This window comes from Micropterus salmoides, unplaced genomic scaffold (assembly GCF_014851395.1).
Source record: "Micropterus salmoides isolate LMB-PRFRI ecotype aquatic unplaced genomic scaffold, ASM1485139v1 Ms_hic_scaffold_2, whole genome shotgun sequence".
NCBI lineage: Eukaryota > Metazoa > Chordata > Actinopteri > Centrarchiformes > Centrarchidae > Micropterus > Micropterus salmoides.
Window position 1 is genome coordinate 29887186 of NW_024041150.1, and position 22140 is coordinate 29909325.

A 22140-nucleotide genomic window follows, 5' to 3' on the forward strand; every position below is an offset into this window, starting at 1 on the left:
TTCTTCACAGCTCTCTGTGAAACAGTTTTGTTCCATGTGCTGAGTCAGCTCCGCCCCGAGTAACTGCCCACACTGTGTGAATATATCAGATTTTACTACATCTCGAATGCTACACACACACACACACACACACAAAACAACAACACACAGTTTGTCGCTGAATTGATAGTTCAAATCATGACATCTTCACAATGAATCAGTGCAGTCCAACTTACCCAACACTCTCAGCATGAAGGAATCACTCCACTCTGTTGAATATAATTTCTTTTTGTGTTCACCCATACACCTGTAGTTCCCACCACTGTAAACAGTAGCGCTGATAACTCCGTATGTGTGTTTTGTAAATCTCTCTGAGTGGGGTGTTAACCACTTATACTCCCACTCAGTGTCTCCTCCGTCCTTGATCTCACATCTCAGAGTGATCTTCTCTCCATAGTATATCTCAGGCCAGCTGGTTGCAGAGTCACAACAGCCCTGTTTGTAACGGCTCATGATCAAAAGGCCCAAACACAAAAATTAGAAAAGGTTTAACATTAAACACAATGTTTTAGTGTTAATCATTCTTCAGTCTTAATCATTACACCTAAACACACAATGTATTATTTCTGCATTTGTTTTTCAATCATATTGAAAAATAGCCTTTTTGTTCTTTACCGACTGGATCACTGTCCTCTGTGTAGTAAACTGGGTCTCCTCTTCTCCTCTGCACCAGTAGAGTCCTCCCTGTGAGACACTGATTGGTCCATCTGAGATGAAGGCAGCATCTTGTGTGTTCAGGGGTTCAGAGGTTTTCTCTCTCTCTGTACCAGAAGTATTTCCAACCAGATGACGGGTTCACAGAGCAGCTCAGGGTCACACTGCCCCCTGCTGGAATAGTTCTCCTGTCAGCTCTCAGTTGGGCCTTTGGTTTCTGTGCTGTTTGATTAAGAACAAAGACATAAAAAAGGAAATTAATCACTGTCTCATATTTTGTCCAATTTAAATAGTGTAGCACATAAAGGCAAGAAACACTCAAATTAAGAAGCTTGTTGAATTAAGAGATGTGTTGCTGAAGTCTTCAGACTGTTTTGCAGAAGGCTAGAAACTCTGAATTTACGTAAGCCCAGACGATAGATTTTCGCCTCAAAATGCAAATGAGAAATCATGTGCGATCAGATTATCTTTTCACCCTATGCATACCAGACACCTCCGTGCACACCAAACACACATCAAACACCAAGCATCTACACAAACTTACATCACAACATAAATCACTCTGTAATCACTGTACATGGCTGCACAATTTGCCTTCCACATATCTCTCCTCTCATCCCACACCGCAGTCCGGCCACTCTAAAGAAAGCTTAGCTTCAGCTCTGTTCAGTTGTGTAACTCAAATCACTAAACTCACAAAACTGACATAGTTATTAGGCGACTAATAATAACAACACACCAATATACATTTACAGTTACAACTGCTGACTTAACTTTGTTGTTTTAGCTGTATTCAGTCCAAAAACAGCAGTTTTTCTGTGTCAATAGAGACCTTCCTCACCATCTTGGTGATCAATGAGCTTTAGGTTTTGTTTCTCCCGTCAGATTGAAGGAGAGAAGAAGAGCTGCTTTGGGGGATGCGGTCTTTATTGGCCTATACTGACCCATAGGAGCTACACAGATACGCAGAATACCAATCGATTTGTCCGCTCAATACGAAGAGAAAGAGCCCATTTAGCCCTGTAGGATGTTCAACGTGTGCGCCTGTAAAGAACGGGAGTACTTTTGGTCACAGGAATTTTGATCAATATTCACTGTTTTTAATCAATATTTCAATGTTTTGGGAGCTTTATGTTATTTGGAACATGGTTGTGGGGGGGGAATAGTGTTTTGAAGAAAACTCCTAATAAAAGTGAACATATAAACAGTAAATATGCCCAAAACATGGACATTCACCTGGTATATTTTTGAAAAATTGTGTAATAACTGTTGCATATTAGTTTCTTTTCATCAAATTTACAGTTACAGGTGTATTCTAGGTGTATTAGAATAAATTCAGTTGCATTATAATCAGTTGGATCATGGTTTTGATGGTTTATTGCATAAAAAATATAGCTTTTTATCAGGCGAGAATGAAAATATCATATTTTCCTTTATTGCATCTCCATTTACTCTTTAATAGAAAAGGTTTGTTTACAGTTGATCCATATTTCTTAGCTTCTGACCTGTTAAAAGAGACTAGAATTATACATCTCTGTCTAATGGTTGAGGAGTTATTACTGATTTATTTTCAGTATGTTATTTTAGTGTTTTTCCTGGAAATATGTTGCAGTTATCTTAATAAAACAAAATAAATATATAAAAAAGCAATTACATGTTAATATTATGCTGCACTACTGAATGCTACATTTGTGCCCTTAGATAAATCCTATATTTAAGTGTTGAAGAGTGAAGTTTAACACTTTCACTGCGTTTTTTCTGGAAGACAACTGTATCATACATCCAATCTACTGATCTATTATCTGGACCCACTGATCCTTTGCAGGGTCACAGGGAGCTGGAGTCTATCCCAGCTCACATTGTGTGACAGCAGAGGTAAACCTGGACAGACTGTCAGTCAACACAATCATTCACACTAACACCTACAGGCAATGTAGACTCGCCAATTAGGAGATTAATCTGAACTAACATAACCTGTGAGTTAACTCAACCAGTTGGCCAAAGGTTAGGTTCACACCCAGAACCTTCTTGCTGTGGTGAACAGTGTTAAACTGCACCATCGTTACACCTATAAGTTACTTGATATTCGTTGTTCATTCCTGTACATTTCCCTGTGAATGATTATATTTTAAAAGCTGCAGTACTCTGATTACTGGCTCCTTTTCACTTATTTTGTTCCCACATTAAAAAACAAACATTAGTTACTGTGTGACCTGAAGAGAGCGACATAATTGTTGGAGAAATAAGAGTTTTCTGTTGCGTTATTTAGATTTTACATTTTCATTACAGATGACAGACGGTCCAACTTACATGATACTGTCAATTTGATGACATCACTCCACTTTGTTGAGGAATATGAGTCTCTTCTACCCTTACAGCTGTAGTCTCCACTGTGGGACACAGTAGCTCTGATGATCCTGTATTCATTGTCTGTTGTAGGTCTGTTTAATTTGGCTGGTGTCCATTCATACGTCCATTTAGTGTCTCCTCCTCCCTGGATCTCACATCTGACAGTGAACTTCTCACCACTGAAGATCTGAAGCCAGTTGGGTTGGAGAGTCACAACGGCCCTGTTGGACACTGTTTACACAAAAAATACCCAGTTAGGATACAAAAATAAAAGAGGAAAAGATACAAATGGTAAATCTACATCAAGACGTAATATTAATTAAAAAGCTATTGATACAACATTTTTTACATTATGTTAAAAAATTATGGAAGCGCATTGCATTCAGCAAAGAAAAAAAATCAGACACCTTATCTCGTAATTACGAAAACAGATGTTATAATGATGAGATCAGGAACTCCTAATTATCAATAAAGTTAAGGAAGGCTAGTTAGACTATCAGTCATCGCTGACCTACAGTGAAAGACAATGATTGAGCTCATGGATTTAATGTGCTTTTCCCCTTTTTCTGTATGAGACTCTGGGAAATATTGATGTCACTTAATGTGGATGGCATTAATATCAGTATGTCGACATTGCGGTAACATCGTGTCACAGCAGATTTCAAAATAAAAGTGAGCTTCTGGTGAACATAATGTAATATTCGATATGTGTGGCAGAAATGAAAGATGAAATTAAATAATGAAATAATTTGAAAAATGTCTGACATTTTCTCAGAATTCAGATTGATGTTTAAAGAAATCCTCCTGTTTCCACTGACTTATTTCACTTCACAGTGACGTGAGTGTCCCTCAGTCAATACCAGAGCTATCTGATGTAGGAAAGATTACGTCCTAATCTTTTCTTTTTATTGGCTTGTCTGAGATATGTATTTTTCTTTGCACAATATTGTTCGAGATCTTCAGTTCTTTGACAGTTTCTCACATGGAATAGCCTTCATTTCTCAGAACAAGAATAGACTGATGAGTTTCAGAATAAAGGTCTTTGTTTCTGGTCATTTTGAGAGTATAATTGAACCCACAAATGCTGATGCTCCAGATCAACAAAGGAAGGCCAGTTTTATAGCTTCTCTAATCAGCACATCAGCTTTCAGCTGGCTAACATAATTGCACAAGGGTTTTGTCATCTTCAATTAGCTTTTAACACGATTAGCTAACACAATGTACCATTAGAAAACAGGAGTGATGGTTGCTAGAAACGGGCCTCTGAAGATATTCCATTAAAAATCAGCCGTTCCCATCTTGAACAGTCATTTACCACATTAACAATGTCTAGACTGTATTTCTGATTAACTTATCTTCATTGAAGAAAACAGTGCTTTTCTTTCAAAAATAAAAGACATTTCTAAGTGACCCCAAACTTTTGAACAGTAGTGTATATATTGTTTGTGTGTGTACGTTTTGAAATTCAACATAAGACTCTAAAGTCATCACTTTCTCTCTGAAGTGAAATATAAGCTTTAATTTAGGCTTTCTTAACGTTTCTCATAATTAGATATTTTCTGGTAATTACGTGATAAGGTGTCTGCTTTTTTTTTTCCTAGGTGAATGCAATGCACTTCCATAAAAAAACAAATGTCAAACTCACTAATTTTGTTGATGCTGACTGGATCACTGTCCTCTGTGTAGTAAACTGGGTCTCCTCTTCCTCCTCTGCACCAGTAGAGTCCTCCCTGTGAGACACTGATTTGTCCATCTGAGATGAAGGGAGCATCTTGTGTGTTCAGGGGTTCAGAGGTTTTCTCTCCTCTGTACCAGAAGTATTTCCAACCAGATGACGGGTTCACAGAGCAGCTCAGGGTCACACTGCCCCCTGCTGGAATAGTTCTCCTGTCAGCTCTCAGTTGGGCCTTTGGTCTCTGTGCTGTGAAGTTTACAACAAAGATGAAAAAAATGTCATTACTGTTCGTGTGAATTAACCCAATTAAAATACTTTCATGAAAAAGAATACATAATGAATTTCACCCATGGTTGGTGGTAAACTCACTGTAACATGGCCACAGAAAATACTTTACTGAATTTAATCACTGTAACTCTTTTATTGTTCATTCTGTGACTAAATAAATATTTAGGTAGTAAATTGTGCTACTGAATGATCGCTCCTCTTAGTATTTCTGAATAGCTTAGTTTTAGTCTTAGTTTTATAATTTTTTTTACTGAGTTGGGTAGAATTTTAAAATCATGAAATTTTCACAACAAATAAATTGTAGTAAAACGTACCCGACGGTGTCAGTGTGAAGGGATCACTCCACTCTGTTGAGGAATACAGAGCCATTTTGCGTTTACACCTGTAGCTCTCACGATTATTAACGGTGGCTCTGATTTCCCAGGATTCACTTTGTTTTAGAAGTTTGTATGAGCTGGATGTTTTCCACTCGTACTCCCACTCAGTGTCTCCTCCGTCCTTGATCTCACATCTCAGAGTGATCGTCTCTCCTGAGTATATTTCAGACCAGTTGGGTTGCAGAGTCACAACAGCCCTGTTTGTAACTGTTAACACAAAAAATACCCAGTTAGGATACAAAAATAAAATGTTTGAAATTACATTAAAACACAATCTCCTTATCAATTAATAATTATGTTTACAAAATTATTTTTAAATTATGTTTCAAAAACAAATGTCAAACTCGTTGTTTTAGTTGATGCTGACTGGATCACTGTACTCTGTGTAGTAAACTGGGTTTCTTGTCTGTTTCTCTGCTGTAACTTTCCAGGAGCACAAATCACCAATTTTGCCACATGACACAAACATCAGACTTCATAGAGAGCCTTATAGGAGCTCACAAAATCATCAGAAAGCAGAATTCTGCCTAAATAACATAACGAGGCTTTAAGAGGATTTACATGAGATACAATAGGGGAGCAAACAGAGGAAGAAAGCTCATCTGGCTTTATTAACTGCACATCTTGAAATATATCTAACAAAACAATACAGAAGTCATCCCACCTATTTAACATCTAGAAGGAAACAAAACCATTTCAGCTACTGTGAAACATTAAGCAAAAGTTAAGGGAACACGTCTATAAATAAAACTGCATCCTCAACTCCTCTGTTGTGGCTGTAAACAAATTAAACATGGTCAAACAAACATCTCATTGTTTCCATGATGAAGGATGTCACACATTTATTTTCTCAGGGAAGTCAGAGTGCTGGGCTAACATAATTTATTCATTATAGAACTATATTTTCAATATGTTTACCCAATAATAAAATCATGCAAGAAGGAAGAAAATGTAAAATCTAAACTTGTTTTCCATTAACATTGATGATCATCATTTCTCCTGAAAACGTCCACTGAAAAAAGCTTATCTGACCTGAACTTCATACCGCATGCTTTCTGAGAGACAAACTGTCAAAAAAGCATCTTAAGTCAGTCGAGGTTTAATATTTCAGAACTTAAAAATAAGATTGCCTTTATATTTAAATTCATAATGATAATAATTCATAATCAAACATGATGATCTCATCAACACAGCTCATAAATAAATGTTATTGGTGCTGTTAAACTTGGTGGTAGTGACAACAACTTTACAGAACTGCTGGATCCAGTTAGAGTGACTTTATTACTCGTACATACATACAGGGCACACTGGCTCCCTGAAGATTTGATGAGGATGAAAATGATGTGAATCTTATGTTATCTCCTTCACAGTAACGACATCTCACTCCAACTGAACGTCTCCAACAGAGTTCAGAGAAAAAGGAGCATTGAAGCTGTTCTGAAGGTTTGTCCCAAAACCTCACTGAGACACTTTAGGTTGATTTATCATTTGTGACCATCTGTATGTGAAGCATTCAACAATTTCTGACTTCAGCAACACCAAAAAACACACTGTGGCAGCCAGCACACCATGTCACCACCCAAAATGAGGGAGAGGATTTGAAGAGCAGACGACCTTTAACTGCCTCCAGAGTAATTATATAAACTCATTATTATTGAAATCTTTGGTCAGACTGTTGTAACTGACTGCATCACCTGTTGGTCCTGTCCACACAGAGTCGACAGCGCTCCTCTCTTGATCATCATCCTGCCCTGTTAAGATGATCAGAGGAGTGTGTGAAAAGAAAATGCATCTGTATGAAGAACAGACTCTACAGTAAATATACAGTTTGTCATCAGAGCCAGTACAGTTTCAGGTCTCCCTATGTAGGGCGACCTTATGCAAATACTTTTTAAAAAACAGTCAAAGACAGTTGGTCACCTTCAGCGTGTCCGTAGAGGAGTGTATTCAGCACTGAAATAAAGATTAAACTTCATCAGACAAAAAGCAAAGACATTTAAATCCAGCTGGAGTTTCATCAGAGGCAACTATTGATTATCAATCAACAGGATCACACATTTCTGTGATGATATTCTGTTAGTTGGTACAGAGGTACGTTAAATTCAAAGGCTTTATACAATATATAACAATAACAATACCTCAGACCATAATCTGAACATGCATCGTGCAAAACATTAGTGCAAAAAGAACTAGTGCAGTAGTGTATTTAACAGTCCTGCACTCTGAACCAAGTCAAATCAGAAACCAAGATCATGTCTACTAAACTACTATGTTGATAAAACATGAGTTTGCCTCTGAAAGTCTCAACATTGTAAAGTCAGTGATGTACTCACAGAATAACCCCAGCACACAGAGCAAAGTGTGCCCCATCTTCACATCCAGCACGGACACTGTCGCTCTGCTGCTGACAAATGTTTCTACTTTGCATTAATAGTGATGCAGCAGGAAGAGAGAAGTTACATTTCATATAAATATATTATGAGAGCACATTTTTTCTTTACCTTCTCCTTCTGAGTACAGCCTGTCTGTTCTTCCTTCCCTTTTACACAAAGCTCCAACAACTGCAGTGACTTTGACTGCAGCAAACTTTGAAATGTTTACACTTCCTGCTTGATTAGTTCACGACTCTCAACTGTGGGTCTCCAGGTTTGAGTCGTTCATTTGTCATGTGACAGCTCGGCTACAGGGCTGTGGTAAGCAGGCAGCACAGGAAACAGAACTGATTAGTTCACGACTCATAGCAACTGTGGGTCTCTAGGTTTGAGACTCGTTCACCGCTCACATGGGTCCTCCTCTGTCTTTCGTTGTCTGGTTGTATACTCAGGAAAGTGGAAGGATTTAGGTGGAGTAGTGGATTGCATATAGACTACATATTTCTGTGGTTTTTACATGGTTTGAATTTGGTTGTGGGCCCAGGGGGGTTTATATAATGATGATAGAGAAAGATCAAGAGGTGAATTTGTGCATTATACTTTGTCAAATAAAGCAAGCCAGGCAACCTTCCATGTTTGAGAACAGTGCTGTTTTTAATCGCCAACTAGAGGGCTGCAATAATAACCAGCCTAGTTCATATGAACGAAATGACTCAAAAAAAGATTAGTTCATTTTAATGAACGAGATTTGGTGACTCGAGTCTTTCAAAAGAGTCAAACTTGCCAACACTACAGCAGGGGACGCACAGGAGGAATTTTCACGTCCTTACATCAGTATAAAAGGATTCAGGTTGAAAATCTGTGTGTTTCTGAATGTTAGGTTTGTCTCTACATGTAGGAGGTTGTGTTTCTGTACGGGTGTGTTCTGATCTCCCAGTAGCTCCCTGCTAAGTGGACTGCACAGGGTATTCTGCCATTTTAAGTAAGATCCCAAACGGCAGGGAGCACAACATGTTCAGTTCAAATGGCACTGTGAACTGTGTAGGGAAAAAGTGAACAACGGCTCATCAGTTCACAGGAAGTTGACAAGAAAATTACCCATAAGCCTTTGCACCTCATAGGAGCAGCATTCATTCACAAGTTACATACATTTTAATAGAATAGAAACAGAAGAAGTTACAGAAATATAAGTTTTGTAATTGTATCAGTTTGTTTTAATATATATTCAGTATTTAATTTCAGTAAATGTCCACAGTAGCAGCGGGTATCCGAGGTGTTTATGTTACCAGGGTAACACACGGCGGAACTTCGGTGTGCTTTGATGTTGCAGAGTGTTCCGAATGGAAGGATTTAGAAGTTCTCTGAGCAGCGAGTTCTGTTTGTGTGGATCAGAACGCAGCCTGTGTCTCTAAGTTTTAGGGTTTTTCACTCTTATTGTTCTTCATTTCTACTGTTTCAGATTTGGAAATAATTTTTGCTCACCACCAGAGAAAGCTATGTATAAAAAACAGCTGCTACTAGAGAACAGAATAGAGGGCAGAGCTTTGTCTCTCTTCACGCTCACTTCTGTTCATGAGACTATTTCTGTTTTGCTCGAGCTCAGTCACTTTCTGTGGGGGAAGTTGTGACCAAACCTAAAACCAAATGGACATGTAAAGTGTCTCTGCTGAGGTGATGGGATACTTTTATCTACAATACTGCAGTTCAACTTTGTGATTTAAAGGATATATGCACTAATAATTTAAGAAATGTCTTTTTGTCAAATTCAGTGAATATCTCCTCACAGTCTGCTAGCTGTCTGCTCTGTGTGTGCTGAAAAATAATCCAGTGTTTGTATTCAGCCCTGGCTCTGTAAATGGGAAACCAACTCCAGCAACGGATGCTGTGAAGCTAACCTCCTCATGAGGAGGTCAACAAGTTCTGAGTTTACCATCTCAGGCTCAATCAACTCAGAGCTCAGGGATGAGCTCAGAGTTTGTTAAGCCTGCTTTCTGAAACAGGGTCCTGGTGTGCTGCTCTGGGAAAAGTCTCCTCCTCTCTGCATGTTAGCTCTGCAGCAACAACTGTAGCAACAGTTTGCAAACCCGCAACCTAGCTAACGTTAGTGGCATTACCTGCTGTGTCGTTGTCGTATTGGATTTTTCCAGAACTGCCACTTTAAAGAATAATTATATTTTCAGTTAAAATCAGAAGTTGCTCCCTCCTCTTGTCACCAGCCCTGCTCAAATCATGTTACACCATACACTAACAATTTATTGTTTATTTGTGCATGTGTGTGCGTCCACAGTGCCTACATTTTAATGATGTGTTCTCTCAAAATGCTATATGAGAAAAAAAGCCTGGATGCCTGTGCATTACTCTGTGACCAGGTCTGTATTATCAACGCATGCAGAAACACCTCAGTAGTTTAACTTTTAAATGTTGTCATTCATGCTGATCTGTGACCTGATGCACTTCTCATTATGGATGTAAAACAAAATCACAACAGATAACTTAATTAGTGAACCGCAGATTTGCATGTAGTGCTACAGAGTTAAAGTCAACTTGCCCTCCCTCCTCACTAGACTCTGTGCCTCTGAAAACTGACTTACAGACACAAGTGCAACAGAGGCTAGGAGGGGCCAGGACTCTGGCTCCCTAATAAAAATATCAGGGTGCTGTGAGTCATCTTACAGTATGATACGATTTGTATGTCTTTGTAACCCATTCAGTTTTGTGTAGAATAGTACATCAGAAAATAGAGCTGGTCCTTGTTTGACGTCAGAATAAATAATGTTTTCAAGTTTTCAAGTGGTTTACAATTCTCTTAAATTATTTAATTAGGCAAATGTGATGCTGCAGAGGTTCTCATCAGATATTAATCTAAAACAGAGGCCAGATATCAGGATTTATTTGTAAAGCAGCCATGTTATAAATCTCTGGTATTATAGATTATATGAGATTATAATAGCTTTAACTAATGTTCTTTTAATTTTCAGACTATGTGTCCTGTGGGCTGAGTAAAGATGTATGTAATTTGAGATGTTTTTACCTCATGTTGCCACAGTAACTTCAGATATCAAATGCACAAATCAAATCAAATGAACACAACACTCAAATAAACTGGTGCATTTGTTTTTTTTCCATTGTGCTATAAATATTACTTTGAAACTAGAGTCTGAGAAAAAAAACAAGCCAAGCCAGTGCTTGTCAGCATGAGGGAAAAATAACCTTCCAGTTCCTCTTCACACATAAAACGGTGTTGCTGTGAGATCAAGAATCAGTGTCATCACCACATTCACACCAAAGCTGATGTATGTATACGCAGAAAAGGAGAGGTCATTATACTGCAGGATGTACAATAAGAATAGAAATTTAGTCGTGCAATGCATAGATAATAATAGATGATATGTGAGAAAGCCTTAACATGTCTGTCAGTGTCTGCACTCACTGCATGCTGAGCAGAGACAAAGCAGAGAAAAGCCAGACGCCAGAGGAACAGCCTCAAATTCCTTTTCCAAGAATGTGGTCTCCTTATAAACTTGCCTTATTACCTTGTTTGAATTAAATAATCTTTAAGTTACTTAGTGGCCTGCACTTCAATTCTTCAGTTCTATTACTGTGTTCTTGTTAGAAACTGTGTTGAAAAGGAGAATCCACAAAGAAGTTAATTTTGCAGTGCTCTTTAATCTTCAGCAATGCTCACCGAAATTCTGGCATTTAATTTGTTGTAACTAATGTTTATTCCCAGCACCTTTATATACTTTCTTAGAAATGATATGATAAGGAATTATTATCATGTGTTAAATAACCAATTTTCCCAGCTTCTGAGCCAAGGACTGAGTTTAACTATAAGTAGATAGTCAGAGAATTCCCAGGTCCTCTCATGGAACCAGTGTCCCCCAGAGGACAAAAGAAGTATTACATGTCAATGTTCTTTAACGCCTCTCCTTGCGCTTGATTTATATACTGTTTTATTGTTTGTAATCTGATGCCATGTTCTTATAACTTCCTTGTATATTTTCTAAGAGTGTTTAACTGTCAATATTCTCCTGGAAGTTAGGTTTAGTTAAGATGCCCTTTCATCTGCATCTGATCTCTGATGAAATGTTTTAACTATTCTAAATGTTTAACGATTGACAATAACTTCCTTTCCTGTTTATCAAATGCTTAAAACTAAGAACTGTATAACGGTTTAGGACATTTAAGAGTTGATTGTGAAAAGGTATTTGATTAAAACACACGCATATAGACTTTAAGAACATATAAATGTTAAGACACAGAAATCAGAAGTAATAGATAGCAAAAATCATGCGGCCCAGATCCTTCATAAGTTCTGGGCCAGATCTGTAAAACGGACCCGGGCCGGTGTCCTTTAGCACAACGGGCCAATGCCGGTTCAGATCCGGTTTTCACATCTGGGCCGACATTGGTCCAGCTCCAGAACGGATGACAATTATTATGTAGTCATTTGGCCCAAATGTGGGCCAGATCTGGACCAGTTCCATACTGGATCTGGCCCAGAGTCTCTAAGATACTGTTGAGGATCCGGTTTTCACATCTGGACTGGCACTGGACCGGCACTGGGCCAGCTCCATTTATTAGTTCTGGCCTGGATTCACACCACCTCTGGCCTCTTTCATAACCTTGATCTATACCCACAAAACATATACAAAAATATGAATTTTTGTGTTAAAGGGATAGTTAAAATTTTTACCATCAGATGTTGTGCATGACTCACCAAGTGCTATTGATCCTACTACTAGATAACAGTGAAGGTATATCCTTTCTGTCTGAGAAGCCAAAGGGTTACTGGGATAGTTTCAACCACAGAACTTATGGCAGGAGCTGGTCAATATAATGTATAACAAATAGTGACTTGTATATCACTAGGTACACTAAGATTTCTTGTTTTACTTTCGTTTTCATTTTCCTTGCATTTTAAACTCGATTACTTTTTTCTTTTGAATTTAAAAAGCATGGACAGTCAAAACTACTGTTACACTCTGTTACAAAGACTGTTTCTATTTGTCCTACACAGAATTTCAACAAAGAAAGTGATAGAACGGATGAGTGACACATTTTAAATTTTATTTAAAATACACATTTTAAATTTTATTTGAAATGTTTGAGATAAAAAGAGAGGACAGAAACTTAAAACAAAGTAGATAATTGCCAAACTAACATTCAATCTAATAAACACATTTTACAGCTCATTTCTGTCTTTAACAACTGCAGGAACAAGAAACTTCACTCCAGTTGACTTGCAGGTGCAGGTGATTAGTTTCTAGTAACTGTACAGTAACCACACACCTATGACACAGGTGTTATTTTTAAATGAATGCAGAAGTATTAAACTCTAATAATAGCAACAGTGTGGCTTAGTTAAAAAGCTCAATACATTGACATTGCTATCAGTCTTGCATAGTGTAGTGTACCATTAGTAATGATGATAGTAAGAAAGTAAGATTTGCTTTCTCCCTGAGAGAGATGAGAAGATATATACCACACTCATGATACCATACTCTACATATAAAGCTAAAGCCAGGAGACGCACGAGATTCTACGGCCTAAACACACAAGATAACGTTTTAATTAGCGACAAGCGATAAGTTTGTCTTGATAGATGATTACTGCCAGCCATTTAGATTTTAACCATTTTCCATGACCATGGTATAAATAACAAAGATTTTATAGCCAAAATACAATATCCAACTCCAACTAATTCCAGTCCTAACTCCAAATTACATAAAATCCACAGAGATTAGTAATTTTAAAGGGGGCTGGACTAGACTAGGCCTGGAAGATTTGACCTAAAATCAAAATCCCGATTAAGTGAACATTTTACTGCGATTACAACTAATGAATGATTATTTAGATTTTTTTGCCCTCCTAGTTCACTGACCAGGCTTGTCCAGCAAACATGCTCAACTATTGTAGGTGGGGTGGTTTTTTAGACTCACAAATGTCAAAAAACGATTATGTAAATGTTAATTGATAAGATAATGTTGACTTAGGCTTATTAGAATATAAGATAAAATAAGATACAACTTTATTAAACCCCCGCCTTTCCCATCTGAGTATCCCCACTCAAGGTTTAAGTACCATCTTTGCAAAGCAGTGGCATATTTTTCTCGCAAGCCAATCAGAGCAGACTGGGCTTTTTCAGGATGGGGGCTTTAACGAGACAGGTGCTAAAATGGAGCGTTTCAAAAAGAGGGTAAATACAGGTACAGTATATTCAGATACACTGAGCTAGATCAGAGAATATTCAGTTAAAACAGATCAGTGATGCTGTTTTTAAATGCTACAGTGCTTGTCAGCATGTTCAAAACTTTCTGCATATTCAGAATCTCACATATGTTGTTGTTCCCATTGTTCCTTATGTCCAGAAGAAAATTGTAATATTATGGGACTAACCATCTTTATTTAATGAGAATTCATAATACTTTTTAAAAGGTCTACCTGACCCACAGCATCTATACTCTGCTGTGCTCCCCTTCAGACTGTACTAAATGAGACAAGTCCATGGCACGGAGGTAGAAACTGAAACCAACACTGCCAATCAGGCAGACATCTCAACGCAAATCCTCATGTTAACTTCTGTAGCTTCAGAGCCAGATTGTGATTCCGGTTTTAGATGTTTATAATGCAAAACTCTACCAGTGAGTCTGCTGGCTGCGTCTCAGCACATGCGGGTAACTTTACTATTACGGCGTATGCTGAGTTGCATCAGCTGGGTGGAGATGATTCATGTCATTTGCTAAGTGATCGTAATAAATAAACACATAGGCCTACACCCCCCTGTCCATACTTTCACAGTTTTGTTGTTATATTATAATAATTACACACAACATTACAATTTAGCAACATCGAAATGACACAGTTAATAGTGTTGTTCTGAGTTTTGTTGTGCCGTATAAGTAGAAGATGTTTACTATTGGTTTACTACTTTACAGACTTAACTTTGGGGTGGGGGGGTGGGTCAATTATTATGTGAAGATATGAAGTTTTATTGGCTGGGCTAAGCCCCCAATGTTTCAAGATCCTAAAAACGCCCCTGTTGCTGCAAAACACTAGCACGGTGATTTATCTAAAATTTAGCACGGTTAATGCCTCTCTGGCCATGGCACATTCTTTGCGGCCACCTCCATGGTCAGTGGCCAGGTTGAACCAGCGGATGGCGTGCTGGTTAATCTCGTTGTCCGATGCGCTGCTAGCAGCTTGGTTCTTCCGTACAGCCTCTGTTAAGAGAGAAAGTCAATTGGTTGATGAGCTGTCATTAACAGACATTCTGAAAATTACCTCTACTTTTTTGAGAAATGCTTTAGAGGGTTGAAAAAAGTGCTCAATGCCCATGTTTACTATTGTTGGTGTGGCAGTAGACCTAATTTTCTATAGCATTTAATTTAGTAACTCAAAACAAATAGAATTTCACTCATGAATAACTAATTATAAAAAATAATACTGATTATGAACAGAACAATTATCAAATCACATCTGGATTGTATTGGATCAGCCTTAAATCTCAGTGCATCTTATCACTACAAATCTGTGTGGATTCTGTATCAGGTCGTGGATAGGCATTGGCGGGTACCAACATTTCCCCAGTATCTCCAGGCAGAGGACATATAGGGGAATCGTTTTACTGACGGCTCTTTCAGAGGTGTGTCAAGCAGACTACAGACTCTTTTTAATGTCGTTCAGAAATTTTCAAAGTAAAAGCTCTCAATTCAACTCCAAGTAAAACATTACAGCAAACAAGCTTCTCATGCTTTTATTTTGCTCGCAAACCTACAAAGAGGAAGTGATTATGTGAGTAACCGGTGCTGTCATGTCTATTTCAGCACCGCTATCAAAGTATTTTTTTTATTTTTAGGCTTTAAAGTTGCATCCCTTATATCTTAAAATATACTATTTAAATATTTTATTTTACATAAAAATTCGTTCTCATCTACCAGTCACCTCCACATATAATATGTATACTAAAATACTTACTGATCAACAGAGTTCTTGTCAGCATTTCTTTAAATATTTCTTTTCCCTTTAATCCTTTCCAATTAATCTGTTTGGCCACTGTGTTTGAGAAAACCATTGAATGTATATTCCAAGATTGAACAGTAAATACTATGAACAGAATGTTATCTGTGAAAATTGCTAAAATAAGGATGAAAGAGCACTGTATGCAGATCAGTGGTGAAGTTACTAGTACAGCAGAGCTGACCGGAAGTCAGACAAAATGTAAAAAGTAGTCAAAACACACAAAACATTAACGTATAAGTTACCTGTATCTATATAATCATATGAAAAGGACAACAAAAAAATTAAGACCTTTGTAAATAAATGTAAGAGAATATTAAATTCAATGAGTTTTTAAATTATTTTAAGACCCAGTGGGTAACGTTACCCTGCATGACAAATGACCCCAAGAGCTCAGCTCTGCTAATGTTACAGGTTTGCACTGCATTGTGATTTTGGAACAAACCCCAGTGGTAGTAACATTATGTACAAAGCCAGCAACAACAAGAGAAAATGTGAGGCAAATTTAAAAGTAATGCTGATTGTACCACTGCCAGCCATCTCAGTGTACTGATATCATGAACCTCATTGTAATTTTTAACTGTACAATTTGATGAATTACTGAGAACCATCAGCCTCTAGACAAAACAAATAACATTTCTTACAGTTCCTGATCTGAGGGTAAACACTTGGTAAGTTTAACATAGCACACTATATCCCTCGGAAAACAGCTACCAGTCCGGGCCAGAACTATTATGATTCCGCCGACTGATGGATGCTCACGCTCACTCCGTCCAAAAACACAGACAGTTTACCTTCCATTTCTGACCCTGAACAGCTGCTAAGTCTAGTCTTGAAGGAGATTCAACCTCATACTTTAAAATGTTGTTGTTAATCATCCATTCGTACCGTAGGTGATATCAAATAGTTAAAGGAAAAACTTTACCAAAAAAACAGTTAAAGCATTAAAACTGTTATTCATGAATATTATTGAAATCTATTAGTCCAGCAACCTTCATTCAGTCCTTATTCAACCTCCCCCCTTTTGCCCACGTTGTCCCTTGGGACACACATGAGCAACCTTCTGGGCCATGTTTTGAAAGGGTTAAACAATAACATTCAACAACATGGAATGAGCTGGCAGCATCCGTTCTGTACAATGTGAGTCAAAACAGACTTGTTTATGACTTGCTATCCCGGTTCTCCGACACCACCACTGGGCACTCGTCAGTCAGCCGACTCCGGGTAAGAATCCCATCTCCTCCCTTCCTTCCAGCTCCAAATCACTTGATTTAGCCATGTCACTACCCTTTGAAGCAACTAAACTTAGAACACAACAGCAGCAGCTCCATGCGTCCAGATAATATTTTGCAATAAATAGAAAAATAGCCTTTTTTCTCTGTCTATCTCTCTTTAACTGTCCCTAAATTATTTGTCCATAATTTATCTGTAATCTCATCTGGACACCTGAACTGTGTAGACTACTGTGCAGTGGATTGCATTCTAAGGTCTGTGTGCATGTGTGTGCGTTTGCCTTAGAGGTCACCCTCTCTCCACATTCCCAGTGCTCTGATTACCGAAATTTGTGTTTTGTCATGTTTCATCAAAATCTGAATATCACACACCACATAGTACCATATATACAACATCTGCCCCTCTTCTTGGGCAGTTTTAAACAGACAATGTAGCAATGATGTCACCTGCAAGGTTTGACCTAATTACGGTTACTCTGATAATTTCCCAACCCCTTTGTGCTCAGTATTCATTACAAACATAGGATGTTCAAGTTTAGTATTACTTTCTAAGATCTCAATGGTATTCATTTTAGTTTCAATATGTTTGAGATTTTTACTTTATCTGTGAGAGGTTGTAACTCACCCAGTGTGTTTTTGGCTGGATCCTGTCACTAGGCTCCGTCCCTCCCTCTTCAGCTCAGTCCATTTATTTTCTTTTTTTTTCTTGCCAGTCTGTTTTGGAAATTGTGCAACATCTCTTTTCCAATGTCCACTTTTGCCCTTTGCCCCCTTCCTCTGTACTGTGCGTTTCTTCGTACCAGGATGGCTTGATACAGCACCAATCATTTTCTTTTGACAGTTGTTTTGGTGTTGATCTTTTATGTTAAGCATGCTCTGTCGTGCTGTCTGTCTTGCATGATGTGAAACACAACTCTTCCTTACTCCAGCAGCAGTTTCTGGACTAATCAAACTCAGAACTTTCAGGGTTTCATCGCATCTTGTTTCAGACCTCTGTAGTCCTAAGGTGATGGTCATGCGGACTAGGAGAGTCCTACATGATTCGGTCTGGTCTTGCTGTTCAGCTGCTGGCCTGCATCATGCGGGCAGAACTTAGTCCAGTGGTAATTCTGGACTGTGCATTGTCCTCTCTACTCAGCGTACTTCAAACTGCTTTCCTTCTTCTCTGGCTGGAGTGACGTATGATGAGGAACATTTTATCTTATCTTTATGCTGATCTTGTGGAAGTCCAGCTTGATTTGATTTTCTCATTGCTGTGTTTATGTCAGTCATTGTGGCCCATACTCTTTGACAACCTTAACCGAACTGCTCCAGCTGTGTCTGTGGAGCTGTCGAAGGTTTCAGTCAGGCTGGTCACATGAGCCATGGCTTCAACAATGTCCTCTTTTTTTCCTGGCATTTCTTTCTCTGGGCATCTGGAGGGAGAGCCAGTGTCTCTTTATCTGACTTTTACTGGACTGGAGCACATTTCCTTCTGTGCACCGGCAGTGGGCCTTTAATTCTTGGTTTCTCATCTCCCTTTTGCTGCCTGGTCAGATTTCAGCAGCACCAGGGCACACCGGTGGTCTTCTTACTGGACTGGATCGCATTTCGTTTTGTGGGGCATCAGTGGATGTTTAATTTTTTTGGTATCTCTCTGTTGCTGCCTGGTCAGATTTCAGCAGCAGCTTCACCCATGGCATACTCTTCTTAATGGACTGGGACTGGAGCATGTAGGAGGAGGAGGAGCGGAGTCCAGGACTGGATCAGCCGGAATGGATTCCGTGATTTGTACCTCGGTTAAAGAAGATATAATCAGTTGATCGGTCATCAAAAGGCTAATCAGTTTTATCAAATCCTTAATGAATCTATTCTAATTTTCAGTCCTGAGCTCTCCTTGTCCTCAGTTGTTGTCTTACTCATCTGAAATGCAGTTTGTTTACTTTTCTTTCGTCTGGACAGGGCTGCACGCTCTATTGCATTTCTGCTCTCCTTTCTCTCCAAACATGTCTAAAGCTGGTTCAACAGTTTTAGGCTAAAGCTTCCATTTTTGCGGGAAACCCATTTCAACCCACTTATGAAATTGTCCCATTAATGTCTAATATTTTAGTCAACAATTTCTGGTGAAACAACTGGTGAAGGTAATCTGGGAGTGGAGTCAGACTTTACTTTACTCTGACTCTTGCCATAGTCTACTCTCTCCAGCTAGTCTGTACTCGGGTCCATAGCAATATCTGGGTCCACTGAGTTGAGTTAAGTCTGAGGTTACGCGCTGCATACCTAACTTATCAGCTGGAAACCCCAAAAACCCTCGGACACCACAGAGAAAACCAGGACACGTCTGTCCGTGAGCCCCTGATCCAGTCCCACTCTCCATCCACTTGTCAGTTTACAAGCAGATAGAGGTTCCTGCAAATCATTCAGGCGTGAGAAATAAGACCACTTCCTTCACTCTGTTCAATCTCACTCTTTTTATCTTTTCTCTCTCAATAATCTACTCATTTCTCACCGTGTGAGTTCTTTTTCCTTTTCTTTCTGGAACAGAGCGAAGATCAGGGCTCCGCTGAACACAGCTTCTCCCTACTGGGAGGATTTTCCAAAAATAATAAAGCCGGCTTCTGTCCTTCAGCGGAGTCTGAATCCCTCGTCTGGCCCATCTGGGGTGCCAAAATTGTCGTGGAAATTATATTCCTGGTGAGGGGTTGAGCAAAGAATTGAGTAACAACCAATCTTTGAAGAATTTATTTAACAAAAGAGAATAAACAGAGAAGAACTAAAACACACATACAGCTGGTCCAGAGACCTGCCGACTAGGCCGGCATCGGGCGTCTGGCCCCAAGCAAAGGGATGCATCATCATTTACACTGTGTAGGTTTCTATGTTTTGGTGAACAGAGATCCTCTCTCAGCCTTGAATGAACATTCCAGGAGAGGAGAGGAACAACAAGAGAGGGAAACACCAAAACAATCTCACAGCTCTGACCTAAACCCTAGTAAATGTGGACAGACCAACATAAGGAGAATAGGAGAGGAAAGGTTAAGGATAAAAATAAATACTTATCTATAACAATAATAGCAATAATAATGATAATATTAAAAGATCATACATAAAAGATTAAATGTAAGAGGACACAATTTTCTGCCATAACAGTTATCAGCAGGTAATTTCACCTGTTGGACTTATTGTCCTTCTCACTTCTAAAAACACTGAGCGCCACCAGGAGCTCTCTGACCTTCTGACCTCTCATGCTCTCCACTCCTAAATAAATGTGATTTTCATCAGATGTCACATACTTTTTGATTTTCAACCTGAATCCTTTTATACTGATGTAGGAACGTGAAATTCCTGCTGCGCTCTGTGCCTGGACTCCCTGTTGCCTCTCTCTGCTGTCCACCCCATGATGCATAATATATCAGCATCACAGTTAAACCGAGTGGTGTCTCATCATGAGGAAACTTTTGATGTCTGTCTCTGAGATTTCTGCCTTCATCCTGATACAAAATAAATTAATTGATGCTGAATTACAGTTTTTCACAATTGCCACATTTCTTGAAACCTTCACCCATATTCTCAAGACTTTAAAAACAAAACCCAATCTTTAAACTACATTCACAAAACCCCTGACTCTTCTGGCAAAAATAAAACACTTGTCTCAAAACCATTTGATGTGTGCTCAAAATCAAACAATGCTTTCAAAACATAAACACAGCCAGTCAATAGATAAAACACTACAGAGCATTCTTTAGACACTACATCAAAAAACTGAGAACACAGCGTCCAGGGCATGTAGTTACAGAAAATGGGGTTTTTTGCGTATAGAGGAAACACATTTTCCAATTTAAAAATGATAGTAATCACAACTTAGTACAGTAAATATATAGTACACTGTAAGTACTGCAAGTAATACAGTATTGAATATCTGTATATTCAAATACAGTAAGCCCAAAGAACAAAGAAAACTATAAAAAGCAAATTACACTCAAATGTTCAATACAGTAAGAGACTTCATCCACATCACAACCTTGTCCCTCGCCAAGCAAATAAGGAAAATCCAACACTAACGTGTCTTTTCAGAGCAAATGTCTCAGTTACTCTCAATAAGATCAGTCAACAGTTTAGATTGAAACACATTTTTACAGAAGAAATAGTCCCTTAAAACCAACATCAGGTCCACTTCATGGCTGTTGCCAACTTTGGGCTGCGTCCGAAAAGTCTTTTTTGCTTACGAAGGTTCCTAAATGAGTGAAGTGAGCCGGAAGTATTTCAGTGGCAGCCATGATAAGAGCTGGTTGAATTCTCTAAAAGCTAAGGAAAGGAGCCTCAATGCTTTCTTTCATATCTCCTCCAGCATAGGGTACACCGGACCATCCTTTACCAAAGGAAAGGAGAAAATGGCGTCCCACAATTCCTTGCAGCGGCAACATTTAAAGCGACGCACGTTCACAAACTCAAAGATAAAATCCATGGACTGCATTTAGCAAGATCCTTGTAATACAGACGCACGTTATGATGCCTGAATAGACTCTCACAATTTCCTTCTTTCTTTTGGTTTGTTTTCTTTTGGCTTTTCTGTAATCTGATACTGTTTCAACGCCGTTTTATGTTTCAGATTGTTGAAATATGTTATAAAGTGTTACAAGTGTTACAATAATAAAGACCATGAAGGATAAAGGATGTTGATCAACATGTCAATTACCATTGGCTATTAAGCGTTTTCTCTCTTGTGCTGTAACTCTCTAATATACGTATGTCTTGAACTGTCAACAATAACTGAGACCCATGCCAGCTGTAGCATACTAGTCTTGTAATGTGATCAAAGTGAGGATAATGTTGCAGCGTGTAGGTTCACATTATTTCCAGCCTCAGCAATATCATTAATGGATTTTACTTCAGTCATTGATGCTGACACCCTCGCCTTAATAAAGGCGCAGTGATCAAGCTGGATGATCTCTACAGTAAATGTAATGTATTATTTCAGTGTGGCGGCCCCCCACATTATCAACACTGACCGCGTTTTCTCTCCCCCCCCAATTAAAAACACAACCGACAGTTTACTGCTGGAAAAAAACTTTTATTGATAAGCTACATAAAATAACCAAAAAGATTTTAAAATTATAATAAAAAACATGATGCATATCAATACATTTTAAAGAGAC

At 38.6% G+C, this 22140-nt stretch overlaps 2 protein-coding genes across 3 annotated transcripts in view; one reads left to right on the forward strand and one right to left on the reverse strand.

Moving 5' to 3' along the window:
* The window catches only part of LOC119911918, a 334810-nt gene that overhangs the window by 265131 nt on the left and 47539 nt on the right, over window positions 1-22140 (forward strand).
* Window positions 1-22140, reverse strand: part of LOC119911480 (Fc receptor-like protein 5) — a 95011-nt gene that overhangs the window by 62415 nt on the left and 10456 nt on the right. The window contains exons 1-3 of one of the 2 annotated variants that reach the window (XM_038730382.1): window positions 5320-5574; window positions 4688-4963; window positions 3004-3273 (exon numbers count right to left, since the gene is read on the reverse strand). In XM_038730382.1, coding sequence (XP_038586310.1) covers window positions 3004-3273; window positions 4688-4963; window positions 5320-5374 — 601 coding nt within the window. In that variant the 5' untranslated portion in view covers window positions 5375-5574. Of the gene's footprint in view, window positions 1-3003; window positions 3274-4687; window positions 4964-5319; window positions 5575-22140 lie in introns of those variants that run through there. The other variant, XM_038730383.1, reaches the window with a different exon arrangement.